The 16,041-nt window shown below is 42.3% G+C and overlaps 1 protein-coding gene across 3 annotated transcripts in view; it reads left to right on the top strand.

Annotated features, from left to right (window-relative positions):
- POC1A (POC1 centriolar protein A) overlaps positions 1 to 16,041 on the top strand; it is a 69,788-nt gene that overhangs the window by 30,892 nt on the left and 22,855 nt on the right. For 2 of the 3 annotated variants that reach the window (XM_056501523.1, XM_056501525.1), the window contains exon 10: positions 1,098 to 1,238. In XM_056501523.1, coding sequence (XP_056357498.1) covers positions 1,098 to 1,238 — 141 coding nt within the window. Of the gene's footprint in view, positions 1 to 1,097; positions 1,239 to 13,547; positions 13,829 to 16,041 lie in introns of those variants that run through there. The other variant, XM_056501524.1, reaches the window with a different exon arrangement.

Below are 16,041 nucleotides of genomic sequence, written 5' to 3' on the forward strand. Positions count from 1 at the left end.
AAAAAGTACATGTGGAAAATCTTTGGGGGACTGCTTTTCAATCTGTCAGAATTCCTTGCTGCTTTGATGATTTGTAAACTTTGTGTGAGTATTAAGTAGATGGGATGGAGCTGCATCAGGCATTGGGCCATGGAGAAGTGTGTTTTGAGAGCTGTCATCTTAGCTTTCAATTAAAATTTCATCCATTAGTGTAAATTGAGAAACTCAAGTCTGCAATTGCTTGACCAGTTGGCTACCTCCTCTAGTTAAACTGCTCTGAACTGCTTCTACTGGCAATAGTGCAGATAAGCAATGCAAATAGTGTTTGTTCTACAAGAAAGATACCATTTTGAAAGAAAAGGAAAGAATAGGTTCTTTAATAGAGATCTATTTGTGTTTTTCAAACTTAATTTATTCTGAATGAAGTACTCAAGCTTGCATAACTAAAACAGTTGCAACTTCAAAGTAAACTTTTTCTTAATCTTGTTGAGGAAGAAAATCAGTTCAAGATATAAACAAAATTAAAATTACTAAATCAAAACAGTTCCAATACATATTGGGACATCTTCCTTCTGCTGAAATTAACTATGATACAATGTTTTTGCCTTCTACCAAGCGTGGAGAGACACTTTAACTTTTACAGTTAGAGTGAAATAATCAGACTTCTCTAGGGTAGCTTACTTTATTCCTGTCATTGGGATGTAGTGTTTCCCTAAGCAGCTCCAGTGAGTCTTTAGTTACCTGTAGTCTTTGCTTGTGTGCCACAAGAGCACACCAAAGTTCTTTGTACATAGATAACTTGAACCTTGCAGAATTGCTTCAAGATTTTTATCTAAGGTTTGCCTTTCCTGGTGGTGGTTTAAAAACAAACAAAAGCACACACAAAAAAAACCCAGAAAACAACAAAACCACTCTCCACCTGGAGCAGGCAGACAAGTCAGCAGAAGCTTTTCCTTTTCCAGCTGTGGCAAGAACAATTCCTTTCCTCCTTTGCCTGTTTTTAATAGCATAGACTGTCCCAGCATAAACTGTCCTTTACTGTTTACCCTCCATGGAACAGAAATCCCTGTGCAGTTGTTTGCATTGCAATAGCAGATTATGTCTGTTTATTTTTCCAGCATTCAGAAATGGATTGTGGCATTCATCATAAGAAAACAAAAACTCAGGATTCTAGTAGGACCCAGGAGCAGCAAGAGCAGGAGACCAGTCTTGCAAATACCCTGGAGCATATTATAGGACAGCTGGATGTTCTGACTCAGGTATGGTTTGCTTTTTAATTTGTTATTGACAGAGGTACCTGTGACTGGAAGAATTTGGAATGTTTTGCAACAGTTTAATAGAATAATAATAATAAGGCTAGTTCAAAACTTCTGCTTTTTAGTAGTATTTTGATAAGTCTTTAATCATCTGTTTCTCACTTATCTCTATCAGTTCCCTTACACTGACTTCCATTTTAGGCCCTGGTCTTCCCCTGTTTCTTTATGCTACAGCATAGTAGGTGCTGCTGGAGCCAGCTCTGATAGACTGTTCTGTTAGCCAGGGTTTATCTAAGGTGATGCCTAAAGGAGTGGTTGGCAGAACAACTCTGTTTTGGTGAATAATCTCTGTCTCTCCTCCCTCCTCCGTTATACTGCAGCCTATAGGTGAACTCTGTTCAGATCCTTCTCCTTTCCCCACCCAGCATTCACCTACACAGTCCAATTTCTGCAGAATCCTCCTCCCATCAACAAGTCTGGGCCCTTCTGTGCCTCGTTGCTGGAACATGCTTTTCACCCACGGCCACAGACAACTAATCCCTTGCTAAAACATTAACGAACAGTTCTTTCTTGGAGTCACTAAACAATGCTTGAGCAGAGCCAGCCATGAATGGTGATCATCACACAATGTGTTTACTTAATAAGAATTTGGGGATAGAAGTGTTTTTGACTGACTAAATAACTGGTCCTTGCTCATTGTGGAGAAATACTGTTTGTGATTGTCTGGACCTAAATTTCATTGTGATTTTTGAGGTATGTGAGAAGCAGGGAGAAAGCATGGAATGGTAAACATTGGAGATCTTCTGTAGCAGAGACCATGGTGGTAGGATGGAAGAATCTGTTGGAAGGGTTTTTCTGTGGGTTTAAATACTGTTTCTGAGGAAGAACAAGTAGGTCTTCAATGCTTGGTGTTGAACATACTGATTAGTAGTCTGAATTAGCTCTCTGCTCTTGAGAGAGTTAATTTGTCAAAGTACTTGTCAAAGAGTGTAAGATGATGGGTTGGAGGGCCCATCAGGAGATTGAAGGCTGATTTAGGGATTAAAAAACATGCCACAACTACAGGCAGTCTAAAATAGTGTAGGATGAAACCCAAAAGGTATTTAAGTTCACTTAGCAGAAATGCAAAAAAGCACTTTTGCTGTGATCCTTAAAACACTGAACACTGGAGGAGGGGAGGGAAATCTTGTGTTACGCTGGGCCCTCATACTTGAGTAAAAAGCAACCCAGTGTATACACAAAATATTTTAATACTGTTTTTTGTCTCTCTAGTAAGCTAGGAATGTGATTGTTATCTTTCATTACATGAATCACATTCACATTTCTGATGGTGGATGTGTAATGGCTCCTTTTCAACTTCATAGGTGTTTAGAGAAGGCGAATATTGCAGTAAACAATACGTGTGGGATTTAACCTAAATATAAGCAATGCAGATATCTCTGTGAAGCTATTGTGTAACCACAGAAAAATTCTAAATGTTGTTTTAAACCTAGCAGAAAGAGAAATTGAGATCAGTGGGGGAGGAATAAATTAGTAAGTTATAGGATAAAATTGGAAATAGCCCTGAAATAGTAAAAAACCCAAATGCTGCCTTGAGTGACTGTGTTCTTCAACCTTTACCTTTTTGGAAGCGTTTTTACCATTTTTGAAGTACTTGATTTCCATTGGTTCTACTCTATGTACCTTGTATTAACACCATTCTAATGCATTTGTACAGGTAGATGTCCCTGACATGCTGTTTTCATGCCAAGGTTTTGATATTTAGCAGCAACACAAACTGACACCAAACAAACTTTATCAAATGAGCCTGGAAGAATTCCTCATTCCTGGACTAAGGCAGAAGGCACCTCCAGAGAGGAGGGATGTGGGCAGGGAGCAAGACACAGGTAGAGAGCATTGGCTTGCCTGTCTGAACTTTGGCTTTTCCAGCTTTGGCTGGTAGGAGAAGGGAGTGCAGCCCTGGAATGCAGCTCCAGCCACTGTTAGCCCTCTTTCATGCAATTGGATGTGCTCTGTAGGAGCTGTGGTGTGCAGAGATCCCAGTGAACTGGAAGCAGTGCCTGGTGCTGTGGGGTTGGTTGTTATTCCAAGGCATTTCTGCCAAAGCACAAATGGGTGCTGCTCTCTGCAGGCAGCAGACTCAAACCAATGTGTGGGTGTGTCAGCTTTGGGCCTGCTGACTTCTCTTTGTGGAAGGAGGACACCACTGCTTCTTCAAAACAATAGGAAGCTTTAATAAATAACACTTAACAGATGTCACTGTCTTCTCTTCTTGGAGAAGGGCTGAAGATGCTCCTAGTGCTCTGTTAAAATAATAATTCCTGAGTATTGTATGTTTAAAGAGAACTCTAAGGGCATAAGCAGGGCCATCCAGTTGAAGGGAAGAACCTGTGACATTTCCAGAAACCCTCTATTGATATAGCCATCCATGGGCTTTTCAGGAATTTAATCTGTTAGCTCCATGGGAGCTTGGATTCATTTCTGATGTGTTCATTGTTCTTGTTGTAGATGCAACACTGTGTTACCATCATGTAAATTACCAGTGGGGGAAGGTTGAAGTTGTGATAAACTACTCTGGGAAATTATGCAGATCTAAGCCAAATTTATTTTTCTAATATTTTTTTCTGTAGCTGTCATTTCAAGGTTTAAACCTGGTATCATGTAGAAGTGGGAAGGAGAGAAAATACTTCCAATTTCTGCTGAAAGAGGTGATAGTAAGACATCAGCTGTGGGCTGTCATCTCTTGCCAGCACACAGCTTTGTTCTGAGCTGCACACTTGAAGCTGCATCACCAATTATCAGTACCTTCCCTCTGCTGGCAGTAGATTTCCAGATGAAATGAGGTGTCATGTGCTTGGATTCAGTGAGATTGAATAAAAACAATCCAGAGGTCTCTTTCAGCCAGTCACCAATCGCTGAGGCTGTGGGGGTGTTTGTGCCCCACACTGGAGGCTACACTGGAGCTCCTTCAGAGAGATGGATCAAAAGAATCCATTGGCTGTTGTGTATCACAACTAGCAGGAACCATGAGAGTGAATAGAAGCTTTGCTAAGCTTCATTCTTATGTGGTTTTATGATTCAATTCTTTAAAGTTTTGGCAGCTTTTTCAAGTTGTTTTTGATTCAATGAAACCTTTTTATCCCTTCTCCTCCCCAAAGCTCTGTCAGGATATCTTTTGTTTTACTTATGAGAAAGTGGTCTAATGTGACCTGACAGGGCCTTCGTATTTTTCTCCTAAAAGCAGTTTATGTTAGGCCTTACATGGCTCTTTTTCAGAAGAGTAGCAGATGCTTAATAATTCTGCTGCCTTAAAGAGTGAAGTAGAGACCTGGACGTAAGCCAGTTGTTCCCATTATTTTTGGATTACTTTGATACCCTGGTTCTTCTCTGTAGGAAAGCAGGAAATTCACATCTGGCAAAGGAATGAGGAAGATGAGAGCAATAAATGTGTGATATTGATGCTTTGCTCCTCCCTTTCCTGCAGCTTATTCTCTTATCAGTGTCTCAGTGTTTAAAAATCCTCTGCTGGCATTTCAGAGATGTGAAAAGGATGAAAATGCAAACTGTTTATCAATGTATTTGTTTTTATTGAAGACTGAATCTCAGTATCTCAGTGCCTATATGAAGAGTTGGGGTGAATATTAAAGTTTAAGGGAAAAACAAGGTGATTTCTCTCTTGGATAACCTGGCACAGAAAGGTGTGTTTTGGCTGAAACAAAAGTGTAGAAGATATTAAAGATTTGCTTGGCTCAGGTGCATTTCCTGCATTTCCAGCTGAGCTGCCCTTCTGAAAAGATCTGTGAGTAACTAGTTGCAGTGGAAAACCAGTATTTGCAGTGATCATCTTCAAGCAGTTTAATGTACTCTTGTCCTCACTCTAAACACCTCCAGCTGCTGTGTTCACTCTGTTCATCTGTGGGCAGCAGGCACTGAGGCAAAAGCTGCTGGTTTTATGTGGGAAGGAATGTGTCTTCTCCAGAGGAAGAGTTCAGAATCAGGTTAGCATAAAAATTCATAAATAGCTGCGATAATCCACCCACAGGAAATGGCTTTATATGCTTCCCCAAACTAATCTTGCATTGAAGCTGGGAGAAAACAACACAGTGAAATGGAGAAGACTTGATAAATCTGTATAATAATCCAAAGCCTCAATTGAAGGATAATCTAGATCATGTGAGATTAAAGGATTATTTCACTCCAGAAAAGATTGCAGGCAGAGAAAGAATTTTTCTAAATTATTTTTTTAGCATAAAAAAAGACTTGGACACAAGTGAGTTGCTTTTTAGTTAAAGCTGAAAATGTTTGTATGTCCAATGCTTAGTAATGAAAGTGAGTAAAATCAAATTTTTACTCCATTTTGAGATGTAGTCTCAAGCCTATGTTGGTGAGAGATGAATGTCTCTTTTGAGAGGCACTGAATGTAAATTAAGCTACTGGTTTAGTAAAATATATGCTTCTGTGACTTCAACTAGTTACAAGTCAGGAAGTATTTGGCAGTGGTGGGGGGGTCATGTCCCAAGTGCTTCTGCCTTTCCTGTGTGCAAATATCTGTTGCTCTCAAGACCTGAACACCGATGGACCCAATATACAGGAGAAAAACTGGAAGCAATTTTTATTCCAAGAGAAATAGTTTGAAATCTGAAACACTAATAAAACTCTCATCTGAAAATCTGTGGAGTGTCAGATGAGCTTGGTTTTTAAATCTGAATTTAAAGGACATAGAGGCTATTTCTTGTGAGTCAGACCCATCTCATAGAGATTCAGTAGCTTTGATCTCTCACTCAAAACAAATTAAGTACCCTGGTTGTTGCCAGTCCTCTGTGTCATTGAGCAGAGTTACTTTTTTTTTTGCCCCCTGAAATCTACTTCCAAAATATGCTTGTTATAAAATCTTGATGCAAATACATTTTTCCCCTTTCTAAGATTGCTTAAATTAAATGCACTCTGAGGGATATTGCTGTGTTAGCAGGACACTGTCTGAAGGCTGGCTCTTCAGAAGTGCTGATCCTCTTTCTGGATGTTCACAGGACCTTCACCTTCCATTTTGCTTCAATGGGAAGGAATACTATGCACCTCCCACAATTTGTTTTCACAAACAGACTTTGAAGATTAGTACAAATTGTTATTCAGCTATTGAATACCAGCAGCTGAGTTCATTTAGGTGAGTGATCTGCATCCTCTCAGAGGCAGGGGACGGATGTGGGAAGGCTTTGAAGTCTTTGTGGTTGGGTAAGACCTCTGGTCATTTGGGGTTCAAACCTCTGTATTGTGCAGTTGCTGTCATGGTGCATGTTTGGACATTTTGTTGTAGTTCATCCTGACTGGCTGTGTTTTTGGTGAAACTGGCAGTCTCCTGACTCCATTTGCTGTGCTGGCCCAGCCCCAGAGGTCTGGGAGCTCTGCACTAAGGAAGCTGCAGAGAAGCCATCAGCAATTCCCTTCTAGAAAAGTGCAGGATCAGATGTAAGTGCCATCAGTTTAGCTTTGGCTGATCAGCTGTCAAGACTAAAGCAACAGCAACCTGGGATAAAACATTGCTAGTCTGAGGGCTGTAAATGGACTAAGTTGAAAAGGGCTTGTGTGCCTTGTGTCTTCACGCTGTCTGGATGAAACTGGCAGAGCCTGTGGCTCATATTTTTGGCTAGGATTGATTTAATACAAAGGACAACCTTCCCTGTGCCCCAGGGTCCCTTTGGTTCCTGTGATACTGAGACTGGTCATGCTGCTTGCTCTGGTAAATACTATATGGTTCTGGAGTTTTTGGGTATGCTTGTTTGGTTTTCCTACTGTAAAAAGCACAGTGAGCACTGCAAGTGATCACTTGTTGCTGTGCTGAGTACCACAGGAGGAGATTTGTGCATTACACCAGTTTCTTTTATAATTCAGTGAAGGGGTTAGTAAACTGTAATTCAGGTAATTCTGCAGAAAGTGAGGTGTGCTGGGAGGTGGAAGGAGAGATGGCAGCTGAGAATGACAGAATGGTTTGTTTGGAAGGGACCTTCAGGTTCACCTCGTTCCAACCCTGCTGCCAGGTGAGGTTGCTCACAGCCCCATCCAGCCTGGCCTTGAACACTGCCAGGGGTGGGACAGCCTCAACTTCTCTGGATAACCTGGGCCACAGCCTCACCACCCTCATTTTAATAATAAGAGGAGGGTAGCTGAGCAGTACTGGTTTTGAGTTTCTAAACATTTCCTTCTTGTAGTGCTTCAGGCTGCTAAATAGAAAAAATTATTTACTTTTCAAGGGTCCTTGGTAGCGGATGTCTGAATGGTGGCTGAAGAGAGCTGGTGGGACTGAGAACTCTCATGCCCTGCACTACAGAATAGACAAGGAGGTTGTTTAGCAACACAATTTGAGCAGATTTCCACGTAGGGATCCTGATGAGGCCAGGCTAGTGGTGGCATTTGTCTTTCTGGAGGCACTCTCATGTTTTCCTAATCCATGTGACCTCACAGTGAACCTTGGATGGATGTACCAAACCTGCACTGAGGGGTCTGTGGGACTTCCTGACTCAGAGCTGTAAAGCAGCAGTGACCAAGATGTTCCTGTCCAGCCACATTGGAGCTAAGTGTGTTGTAGGAACAATAATAAAAGTTTGTGGAATTTGAAGCATGTTACAAAGTAAACCCAGGAAAATTCATCGTTTTGAATTGGATAGTGCTGAGTCTTCACTCACTAACTCAGCTGAGTGTGAAATATTCTATTCAAATAGGTTTTGTGAGAATTCACTTAGAGTTTGCCTTCAAAGCCATTGAGATGGTGTGGTGGGTTTAGTGCTGGCCAAATTGCCAGTGTACCCACTAGAATTATTTACTCATTTCCTGCTGTGAGATAGGATTAGGAGGAAGGCAAAGCAGGCTCAAACTTTAAAGGATATAAAGAAAGAACTTTGTTAACAGAACTAAAAGAATAATAAGAATCTGAATAAAACCTTCTCTTTTCTTTCACCTTGCAGTGGGGCAGGGATAAATGGTAAGATGTCAGCAGCCATGGCCCAGCCTCAGTCAGGGCCCTGTGGCATCCCCTCCCCTCCCCTGCACTGCCACTGGGCCAGGAGGGTGAAGATCTTCTCTCTGCAAAGAAAGCAAGGGAGCTTTTTCCCTGGCTTGTTAGTTTTCAACATGTCTGTTCATAGTGGCATGTTCAGCTTTCTCAGTGGTTTAACAGATTGTCAGTTCTCAAAACTATGCACTGATTGGTTTTTGTCAGACATGGAGTCTTAGCAGTTCCTCTCAGAAAAATCACTTCTGAGATTAGCTTCAATGCAAAACCAGCACAGATGGTGATGAGCTCCAGACCTGATTTAAAATGTTTGGGATAGCACATATTGTATTAGTCTGAGCACATGAGGAGTTATCATTTTTGTTAGAAATCACGCCACATTTTATTTTAAACCAAAACCCACTCTTGAGGTTAAGGCTTTGACCCCTGGAGTAAGGCTGGTCCTTGCAGGCATTCGTTTGCTACATAAAGTGTTAATTACTGTGAAAGCTTCATGCTTTGTTCTACTGTGAGATGAGACTTCCTCCTCAGTCTGAACTGCCAGCTCTTGCTGAGAATGCTTCGGAACACACAGAATGTGAGTAGCTGGCTTGGATGCCATCTCAAAACTGTTAAATTACCATGTGCACGTGAGGAGAGCAGCCCAGCTCTTTTTAGGTGTGCTTGGTAGGAGTAGGGATCTGCTCTGGGGGTCCAAGTGCAGCTGCTGAGGTGCAGGGGCACTGGCAGCATGTTGGGGCAAAACCCAGAATGGGAGGAGGAGAAGAAACTGTTCTTGCCAGACAGGTTCATGCTTGAACTCTCGCTGCATGAGTTCTCCCATGAGCCTTTCAGTCTTGCAGCTGCAGTTTGGAGTTGTGAACTGTGGTTAGTGGCAGGAGTTAGTTTTTTGTTTTTTTTTCTCCTGTGAAAGATAGGTAGGGCTACCCCAGTGCAAACCCTTCCCCTGGTAGTTTGTTTCCCTTATTGCATTATTTTAGAGAAAAGGCTCCCAAGCTTAATTTACCTGGGTGCCCCTTGGATGCTAAGGCATTTATGGTGCAGTTCACTTGTACTTCTTGGCCATGTTTGGGAATGAAGTGGGCTCTGAAATTGCTAATTTGAGGGAAAATCACAAGAAGTTGCAGCAGGGTGTCTGAGAATGCACCTGCACTGGCCCTGCTTGTTACAGAGGGCAGAGCTCTTTAACCTTTAACTCTGGGTCAAACATGACAAGTCTCATTCTGTAAATCCATGGGACATCTGTAGTCTTCAATGGACCTCTTAAAAAACATCAATCCCTAAGTTCTTCCTAGTACCCACACAGTGGAGTGGAGAAACTGTGGTACAGAAACTTATAAACTTCTGCATTTGTTGTGTGTTCATTGTGGGTGATTTTTTTTTAATAAATCGATAAGAAAATGCTGTCTTCATAAATTGACGTGTCAGGGAAGAAAAATCTGAAGAGGCAGAAATAATGATTTTTCTTTGAGCTGTTTGATATGTTGGTGTTCTGTAAAATCTTTTAACATATGCTTAGAAAAAACAGTGGAGCAAACTTTTGAGGATCTTTTTAAGTAAAGCTAGAAAACTACTTCTGCTTCCTTTGAGATCAATGGAGAGAGGGATTTTCTGCTGTAAGGAAACAGGAATAGAAGTGCAATTGTCCTGTTTTTCCTGCACAGAGCCAAGAACACATCTGTGGTGCAGTCACTGTGCAGGATCATATCCCTTGTTAGGTTCAGCCAAGCTGTTACTTGATCTGAGGAACTGCTGTGTCCATACTTTTTGGGGGGTTCCCTGATTAATCAGGATGATCAGTCAGGCCCCTCTGTCTCCTGTGCTGTTACATGGCTAACTCAGAGCCACTGTGACTGCATACTGGAAAGGCCCTGTACTGCACCTCTGGACTTGCAGAGAGTGTCCCTTAGCAGGGTGAGCTGAGCATTAGTTATTCCACCCTTCTGTGCCCTAGCCTGCCTTGCCCCCAGCTCCAGGTTAAGTACTGCTTTAGCTCAGAGCAGCCATCTGGCTGGCTGGATCTCTGCTGGCAGGGACTCCACCAGGCTTGCTGGTGACCTCTGCTCCCTTGCTCTGGACTCTGCTGTTGAGATTTCCTTCGATGCTAGTGGAACTGGTTTCTTTTGGCATTCAGTTAGCACCTGGTTCCCCTTATCTGCCCTCCTCAAAAGCTCCTCCAGGGCTACTGCAGAAGCTTCAACCCTAAGGCCAATGGCTTTTAAATTGTCTCTGCTGTTTAATCAAACATGTTTAAGAGGGACTACAGAAAAGTTACCAATGAAAGCATCTTGGAACAGCATCCCAAATCACTGTTTTTTGGGTTGTAAAAATAACATGGAGGAATAGCTTAAGGGGCTTGTCATCAGGTAAGCAAGCATGGCTACCAAGTCCTGGGGGAGGATGGAAGTGAATATTCCCCAGAATTTTTAAGTAAATAGGAGGCAACTTTTTTCCATAGCTTCTCATTAATGTTTCCAAAGAGAAGAATGGGTTTTTTCAATGCTGACTCTGTGAAGATAAATGAAGACAAATGTTGCAGGAAATGTTAGTAGAAGTGATTTAAGTTTTCTGTGAAAAATTCCTGTATGCTGTTCAGGTGCTCACAGTAATGCTCAGTATAGTACTGTAATGTCTGAAATACTCCTTAAAAATAAATAGCTTGGTCTTTTTTTCTTGTTTAAGCCTAAGCTGTTATGATTCTGCCAATTTTGAGCCAGGACTTCAATAAATTATCCAGCATTTACTCCTGGGTGCGTAATGGAGACATTCTGTATTCCTGACACACCAGGAAGCCCAGATACTGCCACAGAGGGCAAACGTGGCTCTAGTGAATCCTCACTGGATCTGGCTAACAGTGTTCTCCTCCTTGGCTTAACTGCTGCTTTGTTGTCTTTGAGAAGCCATAGCAAAAGCATGCAGGAGTTGAATGGGTGCTGTTTCATTTGCCTCCTGAGAATGGCTTGCTTTATAAATGGCAGCATGGAAATACTGTAAAACTTTCAACTGCTAATAAAGAGCTTTTCTGTGCAAGTTGCAATATAGCACTTACAGCAGCTGGGCAGTATTTGTGCTTTCCCTTACCTTCCTAGGATGTCAGATGCCCTGTCTATTTATATTCATTATATATCCAAGTCTAAATGGACTATAGTCATTGATTCCTAATTTGGACTTCCTGAATTTCATTTCTGACTGCTACTTTTCCACTTTTAGTTTCCAAAAAATACTTACTGCAAGTTTCTTATACTTACGTGCAATTTCCATTCCAATAAACATTTTCCTTACAGCTTTCTCACAAATTCAACACTCTGTGAAATCTGCTTTACTTGTGTCTCATGGTGCTGTGTGTAGCAGCTCTTAACTCCTATTGACAGGATCATGGTGGCAGTAAATCATGGAACAGAGGAGCCACGAGTGATCTGGACCTTGCTTCTGGCAGGGCAGTGTGACTGGGACGTTAATTCAGCTGATTATCTTTCTAAAGGAAATTTGATGCAATGTTTCATTCTCCCTCTTTTTACTGAAGTGTTGAGTTACTAGTTCATTTTTTAGATGGAAAAACCAGGATCCCTACTGGTTTTCATTCTCTGTCTGGTTGCTTGAAGGGTAAGAGCTTTGCTGTAAACCCCTGGTAGACATTCAGCCTGCTGTGTTCTGCCCTCGGTAGCTTTGTTCCTGGTCTCCAAGACAGTCACTAGGCAATGGCATGGCTGGGTGTAGAGAAGATTAAGTCCTCTCTCCTTTGAATAGATGGGAGGGCTCCTGCTGGCTCTGGGGCACCTGGGATGTTACCCGCCTGCTCTGCAATGTTTCTTCTGGTTTTCTCTGTACTTCAGTTCCTGTGCCTCAAAGGATGGAAACAGAGGAGGAAAAAACTTATAGACAGCTGGTGCTGTAGCCCATGGAATGTTTGGGCAATGCAGGGTTTGTTCTTTCAGGTGAAGCTTTCTACAGCTGCAGCAGAGCTCTTCTGCCTTACAACAGGTCAGAAATAAGAAATATATTAGAAATAAGCTTTGAACTGTGTTTAGGGAGGAAAAAAAAGGTGCATTATGATGCACTGGACAACTCAAGCCCTTCCTGACTTCCTTGATGCAGTCTTGCAAGATGGCTTTGCCTTATGCCTGCTGTTGTTTTTACTATGTCTGTTTTCTCTTCTCCCCCATGACTTGTCTCATTCCCCAAATCATTTTACAGCAGACTTTTTCTTAGTCTCAAGTGGCCTTAGCCAAGCTATTTCCTCTCTTTGTGCTTTCGTTTCCCCAGCTGTAAAATGGGGATAATGAGACCTGCTTGCTTTTGTCAGGCACTTAGAGATGTGCTTACGAAATGTGCTATTAAAAGGCTTTCTATGTATAACTGCTATACAAACAGCGGTTGTCCAAGTTTATTTGAATTACTTTATTAAAGTCCAAGGTTCTGAGCATCCTTTGTTTTTAGCAGAGGATGTTATTTATGCTGTAAAAATGCCCAAAACGTGAAGCTATTGATTGTTGCTGATAAGTTTATGGATATTAAAGCATTAAATCATCACCACCCATTATCAGCCATTCTGATGTTTCTGGAAGCTGAAAGTGGTTGTGCATAGCTGAGGCCCTTGATTATCTTGGAGTGATCAATAAAAGGTTTTCAGCAGAAGCTTTTATTGCCACGTGGTTAAAATGTTCTTCCTGTGCATCCTGTACATGATGACTTCAGCTCGAGGAGAAAGAGAACAATCCTTTTCAGGGTAACTGGATTACACAAAAAATGTAGCCATTATGTTGAGATAGCTATTGCCTCTTAGAGTTTTTCCCCTCCATCTCCTGCTGCATTGTCTTAGGCTGGAAAGGTTTTCTTGTGTGTTATGGTGGTGGTGCAGCAAGTTTTGAGTGTTTCATGCAGACCCATGGTGTTCAGGGAAGGGAGGAAATGGTTGGAAGCAAAGAGATAAAATCAGAGCCATAACTGAGCAAAATTGTTTAAAATCTGTGTGTCTCGTTAGCAGAAGCATGTCTGGTGGCTCTCCAGTGTCTGGTGCCTCATGAACCTGTCCAGGAAAGGAAATGAGAGCCCTGTCTGAAAGCACCAGTGCTGAAATGGGTGCTTGGTGTGGTCTGCAGAATGACTTTGCACCCACTGTCTTCTATTGCTCCTCTCTGAAGTCGTGAGGGGCTCTGTCCTGCTGGAATGCTGACACTGGAGTTCCAGCCTAGAAATACCTTGAAATATTCCTGTGAATTTAGCATCTTATTGGGCACATCTTATTGGGAGTACAGTGTGCAGTGTGTCTTTGTCAGTAGCTTAACAGCAGCTTTCACTTTGTTTTGCAGACAGTTTCCATCCTGGAGCAGAGGCTGACACTCACTGAAGACAAGCTGAAGGAATGTCTTGAGAATCAGCAGAAAATCATTCAGAACAAAACAAACTGATTTCCTAAGATAAGGCAGGAGGTGAAGGCATTGGGAGGTTTGAGGTTGTGTTCCTAACAGACTGTGTGTGACTTGCTTTAACAATTTTGAGCACATTCTATTTTTCAATTGGAATGTATAGTTATTGTATCTGTAAATAGCTTTGTTATTTTACTAAAATAAAAGCAATATTTTATTTGTAAGTGTGGGTAACAATTGTGATCTCTTGTGCTTTCCAGAAGTACAGCAGCCAGCATGTGGACTGAGTACTAAGCTGGAAGGTCACATCTCTCCAGTCTCTGGTCCTACTAAGTTAGTTTTAAAGTGTGTAAGCAACTTGGAGTTTCCAAATTCCTGGCCCATATATTAGGCTTGTTGCTGAAGTATGTGCTGGCTGAAGGTGAGAAGCAGAGTACTCTTAGGATATTTGGGGCAGTGGTACTTCACCTCTGGTCTAGGACCATATCGAGCAGGTGAGGTCCTGTGCAACTGGCACCTGGAAGGGTTTGTCTCAGCTGAGTCTCCACAGTAAATCTGACACAGCAGCTGAGACCCTGGATGATATTTGTGCAGAGGAGATTAAATCTGACACGTTTAGTCTGCTCCCATGTGCAATATAGGAAAAATGATTGAGGCTGGAACAGAGGCCCCAGCTTGTCAGATGCAGGGTGATTTCCAAGGAGATTTTTGCTTCATCTTTGCTTCTTAAATTAAAGGCAGGGCAAAGGAGCAGGAAAGGAACTAAACAGTGGAATGTTTTCTCCATCATGGAACTCCCCTCTTCTCATACTGGACTGCCTTTAATTTTTGGTCATTTTGCAGATGTTTTCACAGTTGAGTAGCTCATCACTGGCACCCTCCTCCCCTCCTGCCTTTTTTGATGCTTGAGCAAGTGTTCAGTATGTAGCTGCACAAGAATTTGGACTTCTGGGAGATCCTGTCTGCAACACCTCTTCTGCTGACACTTACTGGTGGTCTCCTGTCTTGCAATAAACTCTGACCCCCATTCTTGGAGAAATGAGCTGCAGGAACTTGAGCACCTCAGGGTTGATCTCGTCCCCGCTGTCTGATCTCTGCAGACAGGGAGGCTGCCTCAGTCCCTGACCTTGGTGGTACCTTGTGCCACCAGGACCTGCCAGCCTTCCACAGCTTCCAGGGCCTCCATCTCTGCATGTATTGTGGCACTCTGGATGCCTGCCTGAGGACAGGCTGGCATTCTTACTTAACATGGGGTTTAGCTGGTTTTAAGGCCAGGTGGTGTGGTTTTGGCTTTGGGATGGTTTTTGGTGTTGTACCTGTTTCTGTTGCAGACTGTGTTGGCTGGGACAGCACCTTGGTGGTGTTAATGCTCCTCGTCCCACATGGTGGGATCTAGTTGTGTTTTCTTGCCAGCATTGGGAAGCCTCTGGTCTTCTTCCCTCCTGGTCCTTTGTACATCTCTAAGAACCCCTTGCTGGCATGATCACAATATTTCCCTCCTTCATTTGTGGGAGGCTGAGAACTTTCTAATTTCCATGCTTGGTTTCTCTCTGCTCTGCCACAGACTTTGTTTTCTGTTTCCAGGCTCTGAGTCTGATAAATCATTGCTTTCCCTTAATGGAATCAATTCAGTGGTGATATTCTGTGCTCTTGCTCTAAGCTTTCAGTGTCTTTTTGCTAAGAGACTGACATCATTTTCATTGAAATGAGCTTGTGTGGTGATGCTGATGGGTGGGGAGGAGGGGACTCAAAAATGCTGTGGCTAATTTGCTACTAGAAAAAAAGCTGTTCCTGCCCTGATCTGCTGCCACTGAAATAATGATGAAAATCAGTTGCAAGAGCCTAAACTTTCATCTTGATCCTCAGTGTTGTGGACTGGCCTTTGAGATTGGGGTGTGGAGGGAAAAATTTAAATATTTCTACATCAGTTTTTATGCTCAGTTGGTCAGAGCGTGGTGCTAATAATGCCAGAGTTGTGGATTCGATCCCTGTATGGGCCAGTCACTTAAGAATTGAATTCAATAATACTTGTTAGTTCCTTCCAACTCAGAATATTCTGTGATTTGCTTTAAAAATAGCCTTTGCATCCTTTAATGTGTAATTTCTAATGTCTTAGAGACAAAGCAGCAACTTGAATATTGTATTTTAGAGCACTTTTGATACAGGTGCCTTTCCTTTTCAGATGTTCTGAGTGAATCTATTTGAAAGATGTAATTGTGCTTCTAAAACAGGTTAAGTGCTCAAGTGCTGAGGACAAGTGGAATGCATGGTGTTGTGTTTTAACCCCAGCTGGCAGCTAATCCCCACACAGCCCTCACTGACCCCAGATGAGATGGGGCAGAGAATCAGAAGACTAAAAGTGAGAAAACTTGTGGGTTGAGATAAAGACAGTTGGATCAGGTAAAGCAAAATGAGGAATTCATTCAGCACTTCCCAT

The sequence above is a fragment of the Oenanthe melanoleuca genome, chromosome 12 (genome assembly GCF_029582105.1).
Source record: "Oenanthe melanoleuca isolate GR-GAL-2019-014 chromosome 12, OMel1.0, whole genome shotgun sequence".
In the NCBI taxonomy this organism is placed as follows: Eukaryota; Metazoa; Chordata; class Aves; order Passeriformes; family Muscicapidae; genus Oenanthe; species Oenanthe melanoleuca.